The 20,600-nt window shown below is 61.1% G+C and overlaps 1 protein-coding gene across 1 annotated transcript in view; it reads right to left on the bottom strand.

Annotated features, from left to right (window-relative positions):
* GRAMD1B (GRAM domain containing 1B) overlaps positions 1-20,600 on the bottom strand; it is a 100,683-nt gene that overhangs the window by 34,508 nt on the left and 45,575 nt on the right. Inside the window, exons 3-4 of the mRNA XM_079762942.1 lie at positions 2,209-2,422; positions 1,390-1,410 (exon numbers count right to left, since the gene is read on the bottom strand). Coding sequence (XP_079619068.1) covers positions 1,390-1,410; positions 2,209-2,422 — 235 coding nt within the window. The remainder of the gene's footprint in view (positions 1-1,389; positions 1,411-2,208; positions 2,423-20,600) is intronic.

Raw genomic sequence — 20,600 nt, 5'->3', positions numbered from 1 at the left:
CCAGAAGCTCAGCGCCTGGCCTGGCTCAGGGCCGGCTCCCCCACGCACACGGGGTCTCCTGCCTCTGGATTCAGGGAGCACCCTCCTCCCGGGCCCACCTCGGCGTGGCTGTGGGCAGTCGGGTGGTGTCTGACCTCCCTCTCGGACTGTGCTCTGCCGGGACGGGAGCCTGGCGCTCACACTCCTCCACTCCTCCAGGCCCCACTCAGGACAATCCGCTCTCCCGGCGCGCGCCTCGCCCGACAGGTGACGCCAGGGGCCCCGGAAGTGCCCTGGTCACTGAGGACACCAGCAGGTGCCCGCCGGGTGCAGGGCGAGAGGGCCGGGAAGCCGAGAGCTGCACCCTCGGGTGGAAGCGTGTGCCAAGGCTGAGGGCGGAACAGAGAGGGAGCACCTGATGCCCACGCGGCCACCTCCGCCCTCTCCCCGCCAGAGGCGTGAGGCGCTCAAGAGGGGGGACAGAGGCCACCTCACACCCTGTGGCCAGACAAGCCTGCCCCGTCCCCAGCCTCCCCTGCCCCTCCCTCCGGGGCCTTCTCCCCGTGCAGCCCATGGCCCACGGCCCACGGCCCACAGCGCCAGGAACAGCCGGAACCAGGCTGCCCTCAGCCCGCAGGACGCCCTGCAGGACGAGGAAGGACAGCAGCCGCCCCCCCCAAACCCTGACAGACCACGACTTCAGCCTCGGCTTTCTCTTCCTCAGGCTCCATCCGCCCGCTGCCCCACGGTGTGCCAGCCGGCCCTGCCATTCTACCCCCGCCGCTCCCCTCCCCTGGCCCACGGTCCTCGGCCTCAGGTCCTGGGGCCTGAGCGACTCTGGCGCCGCCTCCCCGGCCTGCAGAGCCCGCGGGGCCACGCCACGTCCAGCAGCCCCGGTGGCTTCTGGGAGGAGTTCCCCTCTGACCTCCGCCGTCTGGGAACAGGAGCGGCGGCGGTGGGGTGGCGAGGGTGCTCAGACGGAGAGCTCCCCGTGGGAGGCGGAGGGAAGGAGTCCCTCTCCAGCCCCCGGAACTCATCTGTGGGACCCGGGACCCTCAGCCGACTCCCCAGGGATCAGGAATCACCCACCAAAGCAGATCCAGGGGGTCGGGCCGAGGCCCAGGTGGACAGAGCTCCCTTCCCCAAGGACTCTGCTTCCAGGGGGCGTGTCAGGGGGCAGGTCCCCAGCCCCAGGCAGTGTTGGGGAGCAGGCAGAGACGTGGGGGGCGGGGCCTGGGTGCAGGGAACCAGCCCCTCGCCCTCGGTCGTCAGGCCGCGGGCCCTGGCAGCGGGCGGGCCCCTGGGAAAGGGACCAAGCAAGACACGGGCCAGGAGGCGGGGGGGGGGGGGGGGGGGGCGCAGCGCACTACAGACACGGGGGCGGAGGAGCCACGCAGACGGGAGCCTTACTTTGGAGAGGCGCCTGTGCGACTGAGGCCGTGCGTGCAGAGGAGGGGTGTGGCGAGGGGGAGAGGAGGAACGAGAAGTCAAAAGGCAGATTCTGGTGGAGGCAGGTCCCGTGCCTCCCGGACCCCAGCCCGCCCCGGGCCCACAGCAACCTCCTCTCCCCCAGGCTGAGGGGCAGGGACTCTCGGCCCCGTGAGCAGCCCAGGCCCCGGGCTCCCCCACGCCCGTCCGCAGGCACAGCTGGTGCTCATGGTGGTGCCACGCCTGGGAGGGAGGGCGGGGCCCTGTCCCATCTTCCCGGACAGATGAGCATCACACGGATGTCACCAAAGGGAGACCACGTGAGGCCAGGGCGGAGGCTAAAAGCAGCAAGAGCGTCGACCCATGAACCAGGAAGTCAGGGTTCAAGTCCCGGTCAGGGCACCTGCTCGATCCCCAGTGTGGGGCGTGCAGGAGGCAGCCGATCCATGATTCTCTCTCATTGTGGATGTCTCTCTCTCCCTCTCTGAAATTTTTAAAAAAAGAGAAGACAGACCCGTCCTGAGTCCCGGAGCCCCTCCCAGCCTCCGGGTGTGAGGCCCCCGCTCCTCCATGGGGTCGCGACCAGCTCCAGCCTTCCCTGAGCGCTCAGCGGGAGGATGGAACGTAAGGAGGGCTCCCTGCCGCCCCCCCCACCCCACTGAGCCAGGACACTCTGGGGACACTAGGCCTGTCAGTCACCCGGGCCCCTCAGGAAGGGCGATCACCTCGCCGCCCCTCCAACACCACGCTCCCCGCGTCAGCTGAGCAGCGAGCGGCGTCCAGGACAGGGACCCGGCTCACCTTGGAGTTCTTGCCGCCTCCACTCCGGCCGGACTGCGAGGAGCAGCTGCGCTGCACGCCCTGCTCGGGCGTGGAGGGGGACTTGTCCGAGGAGTGGTCCGAGCCCTTCTCCACCATGGCGTCTGCGTCCGGGCTCTGCGGGGTGGGGGAGCGGGACCGCTTCCGCAGGACGGGGGAGCAGGCCGGCGAGCTGCGGTTCGAGTTACTGGCAGTGCTGCAGGGGCAGGGGGGCAGGTGGGGGGGGGGAGGAGGAGGGAAGACAGCCCTGAGTGACGAGTGCCAAGGCAGGTCCCCGAGTTTGGGGCTAGGGAGAGAGGGAGAAAAGGGCCAGCTACACTCACTGCTCTGCAATCCTGCTGCTGGCCAACAGAGGGCGGTGGTGTCATTGTGAAACGGAAACAGGGCTAGGAAGGGGTAAGCGGGCCAAATAGATACCTCTCCACCGTCCCACCACCCATCCACCCACCCATCCACCCACCCATCCACCATCCCTCCACCCACCCATCCACCATCCCTCCACCCACCCACCCACCATCCCTCCACCCACACACCCACTCACCATCCCTCCACCCACACACCCACCCACCATCCCTTCACCCACCCACTCACCATCCCTCCACCCACCCACCATCCCATCCATCCACCCACCATCCCTCCACCCACCCACCATCCCATCCATCCACCCACCATCCCTCCACCCACCCACCATCCAATCCATCCACCCACCATCCCTTCACCCACCCACCATCCCTCCAACCATCATCTGTCCATCCACCTAAATACTGTCAGAGCCCCGACTGTATGCCAAGAACTGTCCAGGAGAAAACAGAGTTAAGGGTGCAGGACTCATTAGAGCAGGGGTCCTCAAACTACGGCCCGCGGGCCACATGCGGCTCGCCGAGGACATTTATCCGGCCCGCCGGGTGTTTCTGCCGCCACTGCCTGTCCTGCTTAGCAGCCGACTTAGCAGTGTGCATAGGAATTTGTTCGTAGTTTTTTTTTAAACTATAGTCCAGCCCTCCAACGGTCTGAGGGACAGTGAACTGGCCCCTGTTTAAAAAGTTTGCGGACCCCTGACTTAGAGGTTAGGTAATACTATCAGCCCATCCACACACGCTGCCAATCCAGTTTCACATTTTGATTGGGAGATAGTTACCCATATAAAGCATCCTATTTCAAATCATTCACATACGTATTATTTCACTGGGTTCTTAAGTCATTCCACCGGGGCAGTAGTGAGAAATGCCATAATGCCTATTTTATTTTAATCATTTTTAAAGTATATAATATATATATATTTATATACATATACATATACATACATATACATATACATATACATATATATATATTATTGATTTCAGAGAGGAAGGGAGAGGGAAAGATAGAAACATCAATGATGAGAATCACGGATCAGCTGCCTCCTGCATGCCCCCTACTGGGGATCAAGCCCACAACCCGGGCATGTGCCCTTAACCGGAATCGAACCTGGGACCCTTCAGTCCGCAGGCCAACGCTCTATCCACTGAGCCACACCAGCCAGGGCTTTAATCCTTATTTTAAAAATTAAGACCAACGTGTGGCAAAGAGAAGCCAAACTTCGGCTCTTCGGACTTGGAGCTCACCCCACCGCACTGTCTCCCTGTAAGCCCCATCGGTGTGTTCCCAGCCCCGGAAAGACGAACACAAAGCCGCCGCCGCTCTCACGTCCGCGTGACGCGCCTCCCCGGCTCCTGTCCAGCAGGCACCCTGCACGCCCCAGGGCCACACTCGTGGACAGCAACCCTCAGGAGCAGCGCCAGCACCTGCCATCGGATACTGGCTTGTTTCTTAACGGAACAGAAGGAAAGACCCGAAAAGGGAGGGAACGAACCGAGTGCAGTCAAGCTCTCATCGGTGTTTGCTTTGCTCTGAGAGGAGGAAGAGGTGGAAAGAGGAGAAGGTGAAGACTGTGGAAGCGAAGGACAGTGAGACTGGAACGCCAAAGCGCAGTGGGAGAGGGAAGCCAAGGGTCCCCTGGCCCACTGGGCGGCAGCGGAGAGCAGGGTCGGCTCTGGGCGCCTCTGGGGATCCCGAAGCAAGGCAAGTGCAGGGAGGGACCTGTCATTTGCATAGAGACCCAGCTGCGACCTCAGGTGCCCCGTGGGACCCATTTGCAGTGAAAACCAGGCCCCTTTCCGCAGAAACCTCCACCGGGAGCCTCAGCGGAGAGAATGGAAGGAAGCCCGAAGCCCAAACCAGCGGGCCGGGCAGGAGGGCGTGGATGAGGCGGGGGTGGGGGCGCATCGCACTAACTTCTGGGGAGAACGCGTGGAGGGCTGGAAGGAGAGCAGGGAGGAGAGGGGCAGGTGTGACCAGGAGGCGTGAAGACAGCAGCGTGTCTAACTCCACCTCGAAACAGAGTTTACATTTAGGAACTCACTCGCTCTACCGACATTGACTGTGATTTAAAAATGAGGCTCTTCCGGCCTCGCCCATCCTCGGACTCCGACCCGCTTCACGACCACAAACCTACCCCGAGAGGCCTGCTCCTTTCCCCGGGGAACGCTGAGCTCCCCGCGCCCCGGCCCCAGCGCCCCGGGCAGACCCCGGGGCTCACTTCCGGGCAGCTCCTCGCTCCGGGCCACGGGCCACCGCAGCCAAGTTCTCCAGGTTTTAAACTGGCTCCTGGGATCACGGAGCCGAGGACCAGCCAGGAACTCCGCCCAACCCCAGCTCTGCTGAGGAGCTCGGCCGTGCGGCTGGCCCCGAGCACGCCCCACAGCCTGGCTCCTGCCCGTCCTCGACAAGGCACCTCTTCCGCGGGATTCCGGGCTCAGGAACGGGGCGATCTCTGTCCCCCGAATCGCTGAGGAGGAGACATGCAGGCAAGGGCTGGGCAACACATTCTTACTCAGAGGAAACTCACTCCAACCTCCACACCACAGGGACTATCAGCCCTCCAGCCGAATGTCCAGGACTTCCTCATCCCCGGGGCCCCACCTCGGCGGCCCCACCTCAGCCACCCACGGGGCCTAAAATGCTTTCAAAAGGTCAACGCACAGCGTAGGGGTCACTTGTCACTTTAATCTTGATGCTTGTAAGACCTAATCACCCACGTTCCTGAAAACCTCCTCCCCCTGGTGACACACGCCTCCCGTATCGTCCTGCCTGGGCCGCGGGCTCCTCGGCTACCGGAGAAGAAATGCGGTCCTTCTCCAAAGATGCGCCCGCCCGCTCCCGCTCCTGTGCCTCCAACTCTGCCCCCAAGCAAGGACCCCACCTGCCGCCTAGCTCCGCCCGCTCCCAGCTCCAGGGCACAGTCTGCGGCCAGGACATTTCCTCCACAAGGTCCCCAATGTCCCCGGAGCACCACCCACTGAAAACCATCCCCCGTCCTCCCCCCTTCTCAACAGCATGATCACTCCCTGGTCTCTCAGGCTGCAAACCCACCTCTTCCAGCTCACCCCATAAGCACCAGTCACTGAGCCGGTCAGTGGTACTTCAGGGACGCTCCCAGCCCCTGCTGCCTCCCCCCCCCGCCCCCCCCCCCCTCCCCGGGCAGCAAGGCAGGTCAATGCCTCTGGCTAGCCGACTGCAATAGCCTAAGTGTCCGCCTCCATCTCCTTCTCTTCCATACCCACTCATAACCTTGTCCTTAAGTCTGTCTGAATATAAGCCCAATACTACCTCCCGCCCCCTACCAGCATCCATTAAAGTCTAAAATCCTCAGAATGGAGCTCCAAGTTCTCTACTGAAAGGATGGACACTCACCTATATTTAGACGCTTTACCTCCTGCCTCTGAGAGCTCCTGTGTTTTAGTCCGACTTATCTCCGGCCGCTTTCTTAGTGTGGTTCTCAGTCTGCTCCCTCCTGACTCCATGCCATCCATCCGCTCACTCGTCGTCCTTCCCCTCCTTACCGACCCCCTGGGTGGAGTCCGGTTCATCCTTTAAGGTCCATCTCAAACCCCACCTTCTCCAGAAAGTTCTCCGAATCTCCACCTCTGACGTGATTAAGCATTAACACTCCCTGCCCCTCCCAGGTAGCCCAGGGCGATGCTCGGGGCTGTGCGCGCTCAGGTCGGCTGTTTGACTCTGGCTGGCGAAGGCCTTCATAGCCACGGCATTAACAACGCCAGCACCACGACCTCTCCCAAACCTAATCCCGGCCTGTTCATAGTAACAAAAGAGCAAATCCTTTATGGACGTCTAACAATCCCCGGCACAGCACCAAGCATTCATCACGTGTTATCTTATTTAATCGTCTCAACCAGCCTCGGAAGCGTTAATGGACGTTACCATCAGTCTTCTTTCTCAGTTGATAACATTGAATTTCTGACTGATTGATTCACCCCAAGTCCCACAGACGGGCAAGGGGCAGGACCGGAGGTGAAACGTGGGCCTATCTGATTATCGAGTTTCTCAGAGCCAAGTATTCAAAAATGGGTGTTTGCTGGGCTGGCTGGGGAGCTGGATGAAGAGAGAAAAGAAGCCGACCTCCTGCCTCGTCTTCCCTCCGTCCTCTATGTTGCTTCTAAATGTAAATTCCTCACTTCGGACCACCCTCTTCCATGGCTACGCCTCCACGGTTCCTCCCCCAAGTCCCCCCACCTGCACCACACAGAAGCTTCGGAGCTAAGTTCCAACTCAGAAAAATCACTGCTAGACTCGCTCAAGTCGGAAACTCTTTTTACAGGCAGCCCATTATCCGAAATTCGTGCACAGGGGTGGGGGAGGGTTGTCCCTCAGCCCAGCCTGCACCCTCTCCAATCTGGGACCCCTTGAGGGATGTCCAACCACCCGTTTAGGCCCGGCTCCAAACCGGTCACCTGCCTCTGCCTGACTGCCCCATACCGCTTCTGCCTGCCAGCCTGATCACTCCCTAAAAACTCCCCTGCCAGCCTGATCGACACCTAACTGCTCCCCTGCTGGCCTGATCACCCCTAACTGGCCTCCCCTGCCAGTCTGGTTGCCCCTAACTGTCCTCCTCTGCAGTCCTGGTCATCCCCAACTGCCCTCCCCTGCTGGCCCTGTCAACCTTAACTGCCCTCCCCTGCTGGCATGGTCACTCCTAACTGCCCTCCTCTGAAAGCCTGCCCCCCCAACTGCCCTCCCCTGCAGGCCTGGTCCCCCCCGCAACTGCTCTCCCCTACTGGCCTGGTCTCCCCCAATTACCTTCATCTGCTGGCCTGGTCCCCCCCAACAGTTCTCCCCTGCAGGCCTGGTCCCCCCTCCCCCAACTGACCTCCCCTGCAGGCCTGGTTCCCCCCAACAGCCCTCCCCTGCAGGCCTGGTCTCCCACAACTGCCCTCCCCTGCAGGCCTGGTCCCCACAACTGCCCTCCTCTGCTGGCCCAGTCACCCCTAACTGCCCTCCCTGCTGGCCTGATTGCCCACAACTGCCCTCCCCTGCAGGCCTGGTCCCCCGCAACTGCCCTCCCCTGCAGGCCATCTTGTGGTGGCCATCTTCTGTCCACATGGGGGTAGCCTTCTTTGACCACATGGGGGTGGCCATCTTGTGGCTTGGAGTGACGGTCAATTTGCATATTACTCTTTTATTAGATAGGATGGCTTTGGATCCCGCTGAGCAAATAAAACCAATTCCAGCCCTGGGTGGCTGGCTCAGTTGGTTGGAGCACCCCACACACCAGAAGGTTACGGGCTCGATTCCCAGGCAGGGCACATACCTAGGTTTCAGTTTGATCCACAGTTGGGGCGTATATGGGAGGCAACTGGTCAAGGTTCCTCTCTCTCTCTCTCTCTCTTTTCTCTCCCCCCCCCCTTCCTTCCTCTCTCTCTCAAAATCAATAAATATATCCTTGGGTGAGGATTAAAAAAGGTTCCCGTGTCTCTCATAACCTACAGTACTGTGTCTTTCACACAAACTCCAATCTGATCCTGCCACCATTACTGATAACAGTGTTGCATTATATGTCAAAATCTCGGGGTTTATTTTTACTTTTACTTTTACTAGATTTACTTTATGCTGAGTTTACTCCGGGCCAAATGTTTTTGTTTCTTCTGGGAGATCTTTTTCTTCTGTGCACCCTCCTCTGGCTGAGGGACAGTCTGGCCTTTGCAGGGAGAGCTCACGTGGGTTAACCTGCCCGCGGGCTCTGTAGGTTCTACGCCACATCTCGCATCTCAGGAGCTTTGTTCACCTGAATGTGCTCGACGACCAAAGAGTCTGCACCGAAACCCGGAAGCTCAGCATCGCCCTCTGGTTGTTAAGCTTGTGCAGCACACAGTCAGCACCTCCTGGGCCACCGGCCGTGTCCAGCCCACCGCTCGGCCTGGGCACACCCCGACTCCACCTCTGTAACGACGGGATGGCGCCGCCTGCTTCTTAAAGGGCCCTCCTTCAGACACGTGGTGGCTTTTCGAATCTGCATGCCCTTGACGGCCTGGGCAGTTCACATGTGTTCTTTTTTTTTTTTTAAATATATTTTATTGATTTTTTACAGAGAGGAAGGGAGAAGGATAGAGAGTTAGAAACATCGATGAGAGAGAAACATCGATCAGCTGCCTCTTGCACACCCCCCACCAGGGATGTGCCCGCAACCAAGGTACATGCCCTTGACCAGAATTGAACCTAGGACCTTTCAGTCCGCAGGCCGACGCTCTATCCACTGAGCCAAACCGGTTTCGGCTTCACGTGTGTTCTTAAAGCGAACACGAAGACTTGAGCCCCTTGATTTGCATGATTCCGTGGGGTTTTCTGGGTCTAGTGAAGGGCGAACCATTTTCAGAGGCCACCTCTGGCCGCTTTGGGGCCAAAAGCTTGGCATTTTAAAGCCAAAACTGACGGCAGATTTGCTACAGAAAGGGAAGGAAGACCGCTAACGAAGGGGCTGGTGGACGAAGATCCCCTTCCGGAGTTTAGAATTAATACACCCAACTCGCACGTCACTTATGAGAAACCTGAGAAACAGGCGGCCAAGGGCCTGACCCTGGAAACGTGACGTCACGTCTGGTCTTCCTTCCACAGCGTCTGCTGAGCACCGGGCCAGAGCCGGGCGCTGCGTCCACGCGGGAGGGCGAGGACCTGCGTGGACGTTCCCGCTCCTGGCATTTCAACATCAGCGATGAGTGGCGACAGGAGAGAGCGAGGGAGTCCTGGCCGGGCTCGAGAGACCAAGAAAGGCTTCCTTAAGGACACGGCCCTTGCCCGGCCGGTGTGCCTCAGTTGAGCGTGGACCCATGAACCAGGAGGTCACGGTTCAATTCCCAGTCAGGGCACAGGCCCGGGTTGTGGGCTCGATCCCCAGTGTGGGGCGTGCAGGAGGCAGCCGATCAGTGATTCTCTCATCGTTCATGTTTCTATCTCTCTCTCCCTTCCTCTCTGAAATCAATAAAAATATCGTTTTAAAAAGAATATGGCACTGAGACTTAAGCCAAATTCAGAAAAATGTGTTAGAGTTAGGAGCTGAAGGGCATGATAGGAGAGGAGAGAACGGTCCCGGGAAGGATGGAGGCCTGGACTCACAGAGCATCACCAGAAATGGTGTGATTGAAGCAAAACACGCATGAAAGGGATTCCTGTAGTCAACTCTCCCCACAAAGGCCCATGGGACCGCCGGCCACCTGCAGCCCCTGGCCGGGGGCGGGGCGGGCAGAGGTCCCTCCCTCCCATCCCTCCTATTCTTGAGATCTCCAACAAAGCCTGCTCTACTCCTCCCGGTTACCTGGCTAGCAAATAGTGCTTCCTTCAGCCTGACCACAGCACCTCATCCTGATCGACAACCTGATCCCACTCCCTGGAGCGACGCCGGGCGGAAGTCCTTGGAAAACGGGGGCATGTGGAACGAGGACAAAGGCTCCCGGGCCTTCTGCAGCGACTGCAGCACCTCCCACCCCACCCCGGGGCGGGGAGCCCCCACCGCTGGGCTCGGCTTTCTCTCCCACCCTCCGCCCCGCGGACACAGGCAGGTCTTGTGGGCAAGCCGGCTCCTGGCCAGCCGCCCCTGCACTGCTCAGAAGCAGAGCCCGAGCAGACGGAGTAGGTCGGCAATGTCCCCGAGGTCCTCATCACGGTAACTTGTCTTCAAAGAAACCCGTTCCTTCTGCCCCAGAGATCACAGAACATGTACCTGCTGCCCACACCCTGCGCCTCCCACTCTCCACCCTGCCCCTTCCTTCCCGCTCACTCCCAGGAGGGACCCCTCCCCAGTCCTGGCACCTCCTGTTCACTCCTGTTCCCCCACCTCGAAAGCCCAGCCCTGCGACCACCTGGGTGATCAAGCAGAGCTGGACTCGCTCCCCCAGGCACTGCTCACTCGTTAAGCCGCCCGATGCTCCCGGGCACCGAGCCCACAAGAGGCCACTTAAAAAGGCAGAAAGCCAGTTCAGAGGAGACGCTCGCTCACTGAGGCCTGCTCGGGCCCCGCAGGCTCAGGCTGAGCCCAGCTCTGCCCCTGCTGGGTGACCTTGGCCTCTAAGCCTCCCTTTTCTTATCGGATGAATGAGAGAGACTAATACCTACCTCGCAGGACGATGGTTAAATGCAGTAACATAAGTACGATATTTGGTGCAGTGCTTGGAACATGGGTGCTCAGTATTACTGAGGCCTTATTATCACAGACGTCTTTGTTCCTCTCTGTGACGTGTGGAACACGGATCCTTGCCCCCTCCCCTCCCAAGCATCACCCCACAGCGGGGAGCAGGTACACTGGGTGGCTCCTGAAAGCACAGAACCCCAGCACCCTCCCCCCCAATTGGCGACCATTCCGGGGGTGGTCAACGAGCCTGCGTGTTAAATCAGCACCACAGCTACCGGCTGCCGCTGGAACGTGAGGGTCACTGTCCCAAGGACGTGTCTTACAGGATCAGGAGTCAGCGTTGTGCCCGCCCCAGAGGGCAGAAACGGGCACCAGCTCCGAGAGTGTGTCGGCTGCTCGGCGGCATCTACCACTGGGGGGACTCGCTGAGCAGAGAGACAGCGGACGCGGCACACACCTGCCCTGGTGCGGAGCCCGGAGCTGCCGCGGCTGAGCTGGGAGATGCCGTCTCAGGGTCCGGCGGCCACTCAGCACCCGGTGGGATGATGTCACCTCCCATCCCGAGCCAATTCCGAAGACACATCCATACTCCTCCCAGTCCCTTCCAACATCACTGCAAGCATCACGCGAACTCGCCAGCTCCCCACGAATTCTCCCACAGCACATGCTCAGGTGTCTGAGCCAGAAGGACCAGGTGTATTTGCATAACATTTGCATGAAATTTACACGCTCCTGCACATGCCTCCGTGCCGGCTGTCTACCTACACAGGTTCTCAGTTCAGCTTAGTTTACCGGGCTCCTTTCGGCATTCCTGCCTGCCGCTCAGCAGGTCTGTACCCTCTTAAAGCCACAGCACGCAGGTGGGCAGACAGACCCAGCCAGCACCGTGCAGAGGGGGAAATGGCCCAAATCCCAAATCCCAGCGGGCCCCCAACCCCCCTTGTACCCTCCTCCTTAGAAAGCACAACACCAAGCCACCTGATAGAAACACCTGCCAGGCCCGCTCTCTGCCTGCTGTAGCATCCTGGACTTCCCGGTCTCGGCCCCTTTACCCACGGAAGTCAAGCCGCCGGCGCAGGAACCCGGGAGAGCCCGGTGCCGAGGGCGTGGGGGGCCGTCCAGAGGGGGCAGGGCTGCCCCCAGGGTTTACAGGCAGCTGCACAGGCAACGCCCAGTGCTCCCCCACTTTTTAGGGTGTTGGATGGGGCTGGGTTCGAAAGGGTGAGACATGGACTACTGCTCCCCTAAGAGGAGCTCCCGGGACCACGCCTGGAGCCCACTCTTTGCGGTCACCCCGTCGCCTGGGAGCTAACCCTGCGCAGCTCTGCCGCGGGGGCCGGTCCCCTGAGGGAGCGAGCTCGGGGTCGCACGTGGCCACCCGGCGGCAGCACGGCCACGGGCGTCCGGGACACACGCTTTTGCTGTTGCCTTTAGTAACGGCGCCGAGCAGCCATGTCGGCCTCTTCCCCCTCATGGCTCATCTCCGATGACTGAAATCCGTGGCACCAAAACAGACTTCTCGTCAACCTGACCAAAAAGGCGTGTTTGTGACTCATTCACACCGGACGGCTGTTGTGTCGGCTGCTGTCACTTTTCTCTTTGACAAGCGAAGGGAAAGAGGGCGGGGCCCCTGCATGCTTTCACAGTTCGTGACCACGGAGCGGGGGTCTCCGCTATTGCTGCGCCCCACGGCCAGCCCGGCGCCCCTGGTTGGATGCCCAGCAGGAGCAGCAGCCGGCGCCCCTGGTCGGACCCGCAGCAGGAGCAGCGCCCGGCGCCCCTGGTCGGATGCCCAGCAGGTGCTTTTCAGCCGGGCAGGCGCTCCTGAGATGACGCCTCTCCTCCCGCAGCTCACAGCATGCCCGTCACAGAACGGGCTCCTTGAGCTGCCCCGAGAGCACCCGGGAGAGGAGCGTGCTGTACTCGGTGTGGGGACTTGTGGACACTGCCGGGGCTCCCCAGGGGCCTCTGGGTAAAGTGCACACGGTTCAGGGACGGCCCCTCTGTCCTGGAATGTGGAACAAGAAGGTGGAACCAGGACTCACTCCCGTTCCGCCCCGGGCAGCTCTCCAGCTCACTAACCAGCCACCGGCCACCGGACATCGGCCACAGGGCCCCCTGGCCAGGCCGCCCGCTCTCCGGCTCGGTCCCTGGCTGGCACTGTCTCTGTCTACACTGTGGACGAAGAAGGGCGCTGCCCGTGCGCAGCAAGCTCCTCACCCGTTCCTCCTTCCCTGGCTTGTCCAAGTACCGAGGCCAAGTCTGGACAATTTCTTTCAGTCTCGCAGGGAATGGAAGGTGGCAGAGCCCACCTACGCCGCGTCCAGCTGATTGAAACCCAGACACTTTCTCCTTAGAGACCCACTTACGCCTGGAATGAATTCCTGGTTGTGGGGGAAGCCCCAGCCGTGGCTTCGGTGGATGAATTTATGACCAACTACCACGAGGGCAAGGCCCACAGAAAGCCCTGGCCGAGCGAGAAGAGCAGAACTTCCGTCTCCCTGGTGCGGGCACGCGGTCCGGGGGCGCGGGGGAGGCCGGGCCGGGCATGCCGTTGGCCATTCCCGCTCACCCCGAGGAGAGCTCTCCCCCCCAACGCAGGGCCTCCTCATCCCACCCCCACCCGGGCTTTCCTGCAACTTCTGTTCAGCCCAGAGTTTGGAATTCAGTCCAGGAACAGGCATGACAAACACTAGTTTTCATTTCCATGGAGACCAGGGCCTGCAATAGAACCGGGACTCCATGCCTGAACTGCCAAACAGCCTGACCCACTTCCCCTTCCGGCAAAAACAAACAGTCTGGCTGGGTCCTGCCAGGCCTGGGGGGACGACAGGCCGCGTCCTCTCTGTGGGCATTTGGAAGCGGAAGGAATGATGATCACCTTGAAAACGTGGTGATGCTAGAACCAGGGTCAGAAATCAGGCAGGCGTGCTTCCCCCACAGGGAGCACGGGCCGCTCCCAGGCCACTCTGCACCTGTCCCAGCCTCCCGGAGGGAGAGGCTCAATCCTCTTAGAGCCAGACCGGGGGCTGTCTCCCAGCCCCCCCTGTCCCACCGCCCCTCTGTCTCCCCAGCTCCCCCGTCCCACCGCCCCTCTGTCTCCCAGCCCCCCCTGTCCCACCGCCCCTCTGTCTCCCAGCCCCACCTGTCCCACCTCCACTGTCTCCCCAGCTCCAGCTGTCCCGTCTCCCCTCTGTCTCCCCAGCCCCACCTGTCCCACCGCCCCTCTGTCTCCCCAGCCCCACCTGTCCCACCTCCCCTCTGTCTCCCCAGCTCCCCCTGTCCCACCTCCCCTCTGTCTCCCAGCCCCACCTGTCCCACCGCCCCTCTGTCTCCCCAGCTCCCCCTGTCCCACCTCCCCTCTGTCTCCCCAGCCCCCCGTCCCACCGCCCCTCTGTCTCCTCAGCTCCCCCGTCCCACCTCCTCTCTGTCTCCCCAGCTCCCCCTGTCCCACCTCCCCTCTGTCTCCCCAGCCCCCCGTCCCACCGCCCCTCTGTCTCCTCAGCTCCCCCGTCCCACCGCCCCTCTGTCTCCCCAGCTCCCCCTGTCCCACCTCCCCTCTGTCTCCCCAGCTCCCCTGTCCCACCTCCCCTCTGTCTCCCCAGCTCCCCTGTCCCACCTCCCCTCTGTCTCCCCAGCTCCCCCTGTCCCGCCTCCCCTCTGTCTCCCCAGCCCCACCTGTCCCACCGCCCCTCTGTCTCCCCAGCTCCCCCTGTCCCGCCTCCCCTCTGTCTCCCCAGCTCCCCCTGTCCCACCGCCCCTCTGTCTCCCCAGCTCCCCCTGTCCCACCTCCCCTCTGTCTCCCCAGCCCCCCGTCCCACCGCCCCTCTGTCTCCTCAGCTCCCCCGTCCCACCGCCCCTCTGTCTCCCCAGCTCCCCCTGTCCCACCTCCCCTCTGTCTCCCCAGCTCCCCTGTCCCACCTCCCCTCTGTCTCCCCAGCTCCCCTGTCCCACCTCCCCTCTGTCTCCCCAGCTCCCCCTGTCCCGCCTCCCCTCTGTCTCCCCAGCTCCCCCTGTCCCGCCTCCCCTCACTCTGTCTGGCTCCATGGACCTGTCTGCCCCTTGAACACCCCGCACACCCCTGCCTCAGGACCGCTGCATGTGGTCCCTCTGCCTGGAACTCTGGTTCCTTTTCAACCTTCAGATCAAAGGCCACCTCCCCAGAGTAGCCTGTCCTGAGGCCACTCCCCCGAGGCCTCCCTGTCCCGGGGCAGCCCTTCCACGTGGCCCCGTATCGCCAGCACGTGGCACAGGGTCACGGACATGCACCGCGTGAAGGCAGGAACGCGCTCTTTAAAGCTGTTCACCCCACTGTCCCACAGTCTCCGATATTTATTTATTTATCTTTTAAAATACATTTTTATTGATTTCAGAGAGGAAAGGAGAGATAGAAACATCAATGAGAGAGAATCATTGATCGGCTGCCTCCTGCACACCCTCTACTGGGGATCAAGCCCGCAACCCGGGCATGTGCCCTTGACGGGAATCGCACCTGCCCTTCAGTCTGTAGGTTGACGCTCTATCCAGTGAGCCACACCAGCCAGAGCTCAGATATTTATTTCTGAAGCCAATCCCACATTTGCCTTTTTATTTATTTTTATTATATATATATATATATATATATATATATATATATATATATTACTGATTTCAGAAAGGAAGGGAGAGAAAGGAAGATATAGAAACATCAATGATGAGAGAGAATCATTGATCGGCTGCCTCCTGCTCGCCCCCTACGGGGGATCAAGCCCACAACCCGGGCATGTGCCCTTGACCGGAATCAAACTGGGACCCTTCAGTCCGCAGGCTGACTCTCTATCCACTGAGCCGAACCAGCCAGGGCACATCTGCCTTTTTATAATAACAGCCCACTGATTCTTAGCATGACTTCTGGATCCATGAAAACGAAAACATGACATCATTCCCAGACGGTCTGTGGCACGGGTCACTTCGTCTGGACCTCCGTGTGTGTGTCTGCGTGTAAATTCTGGTGCCTGTCTATGAACCCGTGTTCTTTGTCGAATGGTCACAGCACACCTGACCAGGGTGAGGAGGAGAGTCATAACATCATAACCTACTTAGACAGACAGCGCACCCCCAAGTAAAGGGCTCCCTATAACTGCTCATGGGACAAACACAGTGTTAGAAACAGGAAGTGAGTTCCCAGTTAAGAAACTGAATCCTGTTTCTAAACGCTGTCCTTTCTGCAGGGCAAGGGGTGAGCATGCCCACTGCCGTGTCCACGCCTCCAGTGGGCCCTGACCCGCAGGCCGGGCGGGAAGCGACTGCGAAGCAGAAGATGCTGAAATGAAACAGGACCCATGTCCTTCCCGAGGCTGCGGACAGCAGGACAGACACCCAACCTCTGGGAGGAGTCCGCGGGGCTCGCAGGCGGCCCTGGCTGACCTGAAGCTCAGAGGGCCTCGGGGGGCAGTGACCCACCCTCCCGCCCGCTGCGGGAGTCCCCCGGCAGCCCCGGCAGCAGCCCGCGCCTCTGCCTCTGGCTCCCGGCGCACACACCCGGCCAGCCGCTGCACGCGCCTGAGCAGCTATAATGGGACTGTAAGTGCCATGATTCTCACATCTCCATGTCTGTGTCCTTATTCTCCATCATTCCAGTGATCCACACCACCCAGCTCTCTCTGAGCTTCATGGTCTTCAGGAATTAAGCTAACCGTGCTGATTTGATGTCTTTGCGCATTTATTGGGCATCTAGTGTGTGCCTCCAACTTTGTGTCCCCAGGGCCTGCTAGGACAGTGACCAGGTAGCATCCGTGTCGTGGTCTTTGTAGATACCCAAGGACTAACTACACTCTATCCAGCATGGGACCGGGCCCACGGCAGGGACGTAACGCTTTTAACCTTGACTGTCAATCTCAGCGAATCCAAGTACAACCCCACCCACAGGGTCCCAGAGCCCCACCAGGAGCACGGGCTGGGAAAGCAGAAGGGCTCAGCCATCCCAGGAGGCCCTTCCCTGACAAGCCACTCCCAGGCCCCGAGAGGCCGCAGCCACCGGACAAGGTGAGGAGGGTGCCCTGCTCCCCGGGGCCTGTCCCCACCCCCCCCCACCACCGCGAGATCACGGTGCTACTGAACCGAAGGAAGCCTGCGCCCCATCCGCCCCACGCGGCTGAGCCGCCCTCGCTCGCACGGGGTGTGAAGACGGTCCCAGGCACCGCGGTGCAGGCTCTGCCTCCGGAGCCCGATCCGGCGGAGAAACAGGGCACGTAACCGGCACCAGGCAAAGCCCCCGCTCCTGTCCGGGGCCGGCGCACCTTTCCCTCCACCGTCCGTCCGGCAAGCCGCTGCCTCGGACTTCCGGCATCATGATGCAAGGAAATGAGTGTGGCTGCTGCCTGCCCCCGCAAGACGCCAGAGGAGGGGTCGGAGGTGCAGGGACACACTGGGCGCTGCGGGGGGCATGCCTCTTGCAGCTGAAGCACCCAGAAACCAGACGCGGCCGCCGGCCCATTACCTGGGCGTCACCAGCTTCCCCTCTCCAGCCCCACCTCAGGCACCGGGGCTGTTCCTAGCCGGGAGTCAGAGGAGCAGTGAGGGGTGCGGGTGGGGAGTGAGGGAGGATAAGGAGGTGGGAAGGGTGCCAGGTGGGGAGGGTGGGGAGGGTGCTAAGTTGGGAGGGTGGGGGAGGGGGATGAGAGGTGAACACAGCACCCAGCACCCTCCCTGGACCTCACTGGGAGTCCATGTATCTGACCCCTAAGGATGCCAATCCAACTCCGACTGACTTTTCTGCTAGAGAGCAAACAGAAACAGGCTGAAGAACAACATTATCTTAAAATCATAAAATCTGAGAACAAACAGGGCCGAGAGACGTCAGCAACCTGCCTGGCGGCAGGTCATGACCCAAGTCACCGGAGAGAGGTGGACCGGAACTTAGCATATCCTCGGGCACAAACCCGGCTGCCCTGTGGCCGCGCTCTCCGCCTCCTGCACCCCGGAAGCGCCTGTGACCAGCACAAAGCCGTGACAGGCGCTTCCTGCCACCTTCCTCCCCGCAGCGCTCCAGGCCTGACTCGCCTCCTGAGCTGGGACCCCTCACCCCCTCCTCCCGTCTGATTCCCAAGCCACCTTCGTAAGTCAAACCCCATTTCTCTACAGCGTCCCCGCCCAATCTGTTCAGATTACGCCTCAAGTGACAGTCATAAAATGGATGATGTGACTCGTTGCATCGTTGGATAAGTCTTTAGGTTTAAGCTGTCTCCTGTGGCTTCCGACCCATTTCTCCCCCTTTGCATGCAGACTGAACGACTTCCCTTCACGTGCAGTCTGACAGCCCTCACGCTCCCTCGGTCTCCTCTCCGACCTGCGGTCCCCCCACCGCTCCTCGGGCTCCTGACACTGGGTCCACTCCCCTCGGAAGGAACTGCAGTCCCTCAATCCCCCTTAAACCGAGGAGCCCACAAACGGCGCTAACACTGCGGCGAAGGGACGCGCCCACAATAGGGCGCAACCGTGGCGTGTGCGCTTTGGGAATCGAAGCGCAAACGTGTATTTTTGGAGTCATCTTCCGAGTCGGGGGAATCTGGAACTGGTCCCTGCTGAGTCCTGGCTGCAGCCCACGCTGAGGGGGTGCATGCGTGTGTGATGTGTGCGTGCACATCCGGAGGGGTGAGGCCGAACCCACGCGCTCTCAACCCGCTCGTCCGGTAGTTCTGAGTGTCCGAGGGCTCGCCAGGCCCGATGCAGAACCATAGCCCGAGATTCCCAGAGCGGGACGTGTCAACCCTGACCCACGTGTCCCTCCTCCAGTCCCTTCCTCCCTGACTCACAGAGAAGCCGAGCTTCCGGTCTGACTGGATGTGGGCAGCACTGAGGGCTGACTGAGGCTGTGAGGCAATGGTCCCGGAGTGCAAGGTGCGTGTGTGCGCACACGGGCGGGCGAGGGCGGCCCCGTCACGCCTCTGTCAGGAGGACTCGGCATCATCAGGCCTCTACTCAGCGCTGCCAGCTCATGCTCAGCAAACCAGCCCGCGGCCAACACGGCTCACCACCAGGTTTCTTGTTTGTTTTTAAAAATATGTTTTTACTGATTTCAGAGAGGAAGGGAGAGGGAGAGAGAATCAATGATGAGAGAGCATCATGGATCGGCTGCCTCCTGCACGCCCCACACTCCGGATCGAGCCCACCATCCTTGTGCCCTTGACCGGAATCAAACCCAGGACCCTTCAGTCTGCAGGCCGACGCTCTATCCACTGAGGCAACCCAGCGAGGGCTCCACCAAGTTTCGTATGACCCACGAGCTAAGGAGGTTTTTATATTCTTCAATGTTGGGAAAAAAGGAATATCTCGTGATGTGACAATGATATGAAATGGAGGTTTCCGAGTCCACGAATAAAGTTTTATTGGGAACAGCCACGCTCATCCGTTCCTATCTTGCCCGTGGCTACCTCCACCGCCCAGGCAAACTGGTTTCTGCGGCAGCGGCCTACACGCTCACCCTGCCCTCCAGCCCCCTCTAACCGGGCTCGACCTGGGAGCGTCTCTGCCGTGACCAGCTCCGGCTGGGGGCGGCGTCCCGTGTCCCAGAGCAGGAACCCGTGCTGGTGACACCACGAGTCGAGGGAGGGCTGCAGGCTCGCTCCGCACGCAGAGGACATCTGAAGAGGAGGCTTCTGGGTAGGTGGGAAGATAAGCTCATCTCTTCCTTCTACCCCCACGGGCACTGCTCTCCATGGCCTTGACACGGCCCCTCTCCTGCCGTGAGCAGCTCCCCAGAACGTCGCTTTCCCCCATCCTCCTGCCACGGCCGGGTCCCCACCCGTTTCTGAGCTTGTCTGCCCCGTGCCGTGCCGCGCGGGCGCAGAGAACACGCACTCTCGGGGTGGCTGGGGCGAGGAGAGGCAGGGCGCAGGGGCCGGGCTCACAGCAGCACAGCTTGCTAAGAGTGTCAGAGAAGGTAAGCGGCCAAGATCCCTCTCCCTGGCCCTGGCGGGGGGGCTGGCTGAGTCCCCAGGGACACAGGGCGCGCCAAGTCCTCCCCCAACGACCCCCCCCCCACTTGCCTAAATCAAGCAAATAGCTAACAATGCAGGGAGGTGTGGGGGAGTAGGGCCCAGCTACTGACTATCTGTTTTCTGAAAACACATGGCAAATCGCCGAGCCAAATGCCCGCTAAGCCAAAGAATAAACAAACCCTTTATTTCCAGGGAGGGGAGCTATCAACTCCCCCTCACGCTCTCCTGCTAGCACACCCCAAGGCTCTCTCCCGGCCTCAGAACCCCCAGGCTGCCCCTCTTGCTAACGACTGCCCTGGTCTCCCCGGCCAGGGGCACCCCGAGCTGGGGGACGGGTGGAGAGCAGGCGCACATGGCCGCCCACCCCTCCCTCGGAGCGCGGCCAGCTCTCCGTGACGCACTGCTAATTCAGGCCTCCGCCGCCAAGCCAGAGGGTCCCAGTGAGTCACCACTCCCCCTCCTGACCGCGCCCGCCCTCAGCGCCCAAGCTCCCCGGGTGGCGGTGGCGGTGGCCTGCGGTGAAGGTGAGTAGGGGGAGACGGAGAGAAGCGCGCGGCCGCTCCGCAGCAGGTCACTCGCTGCCTTCAGATCCCCGCCCAGAACAGAAGCAAGAACATGGGCTCCGGGCCACTCCGCCCTAGAAGGTGTGTGTGGTCGGCAGCTCTGAGCAGCCGGCACAGGCTGGACACAGCACACAGCACGGCACACACAGCACGACAGGCCCTCGCTGCAGCCCCAGGCCCTGCTCCCGTCCCTGGGCATGGCCAGCCCTCCAAACACCCCAGGAAACAAAGACACACACACACACACACACACACACACACACACACACACGCCCATGCAAACACACGCACACGCGCACACGAGCGGCAGCCCGCGGCAGCACTAACCTGGAAGCCATGGGCACGGTGGCGGGGAGCAGGCAGAGACCATTC

This window comes from Cnephaeus nilssonii, assembly GCF_951640355.1.
Source record: "Cnephaeus nilssonii genome assembly, chromosome: 22".
In the NCBI taxonomy this organism is placed as follows: Eukaryota; Metazoa; Chordata; class Mammalia; order Chiroptera; family Vespertilionidae; genus Cnephaeus; species Cnephaeus nilssonii.
Note: the sequence above shows the minus strand (reverse complement) of the source record. Positions and strands in the feature narration are given on the sequence as shown.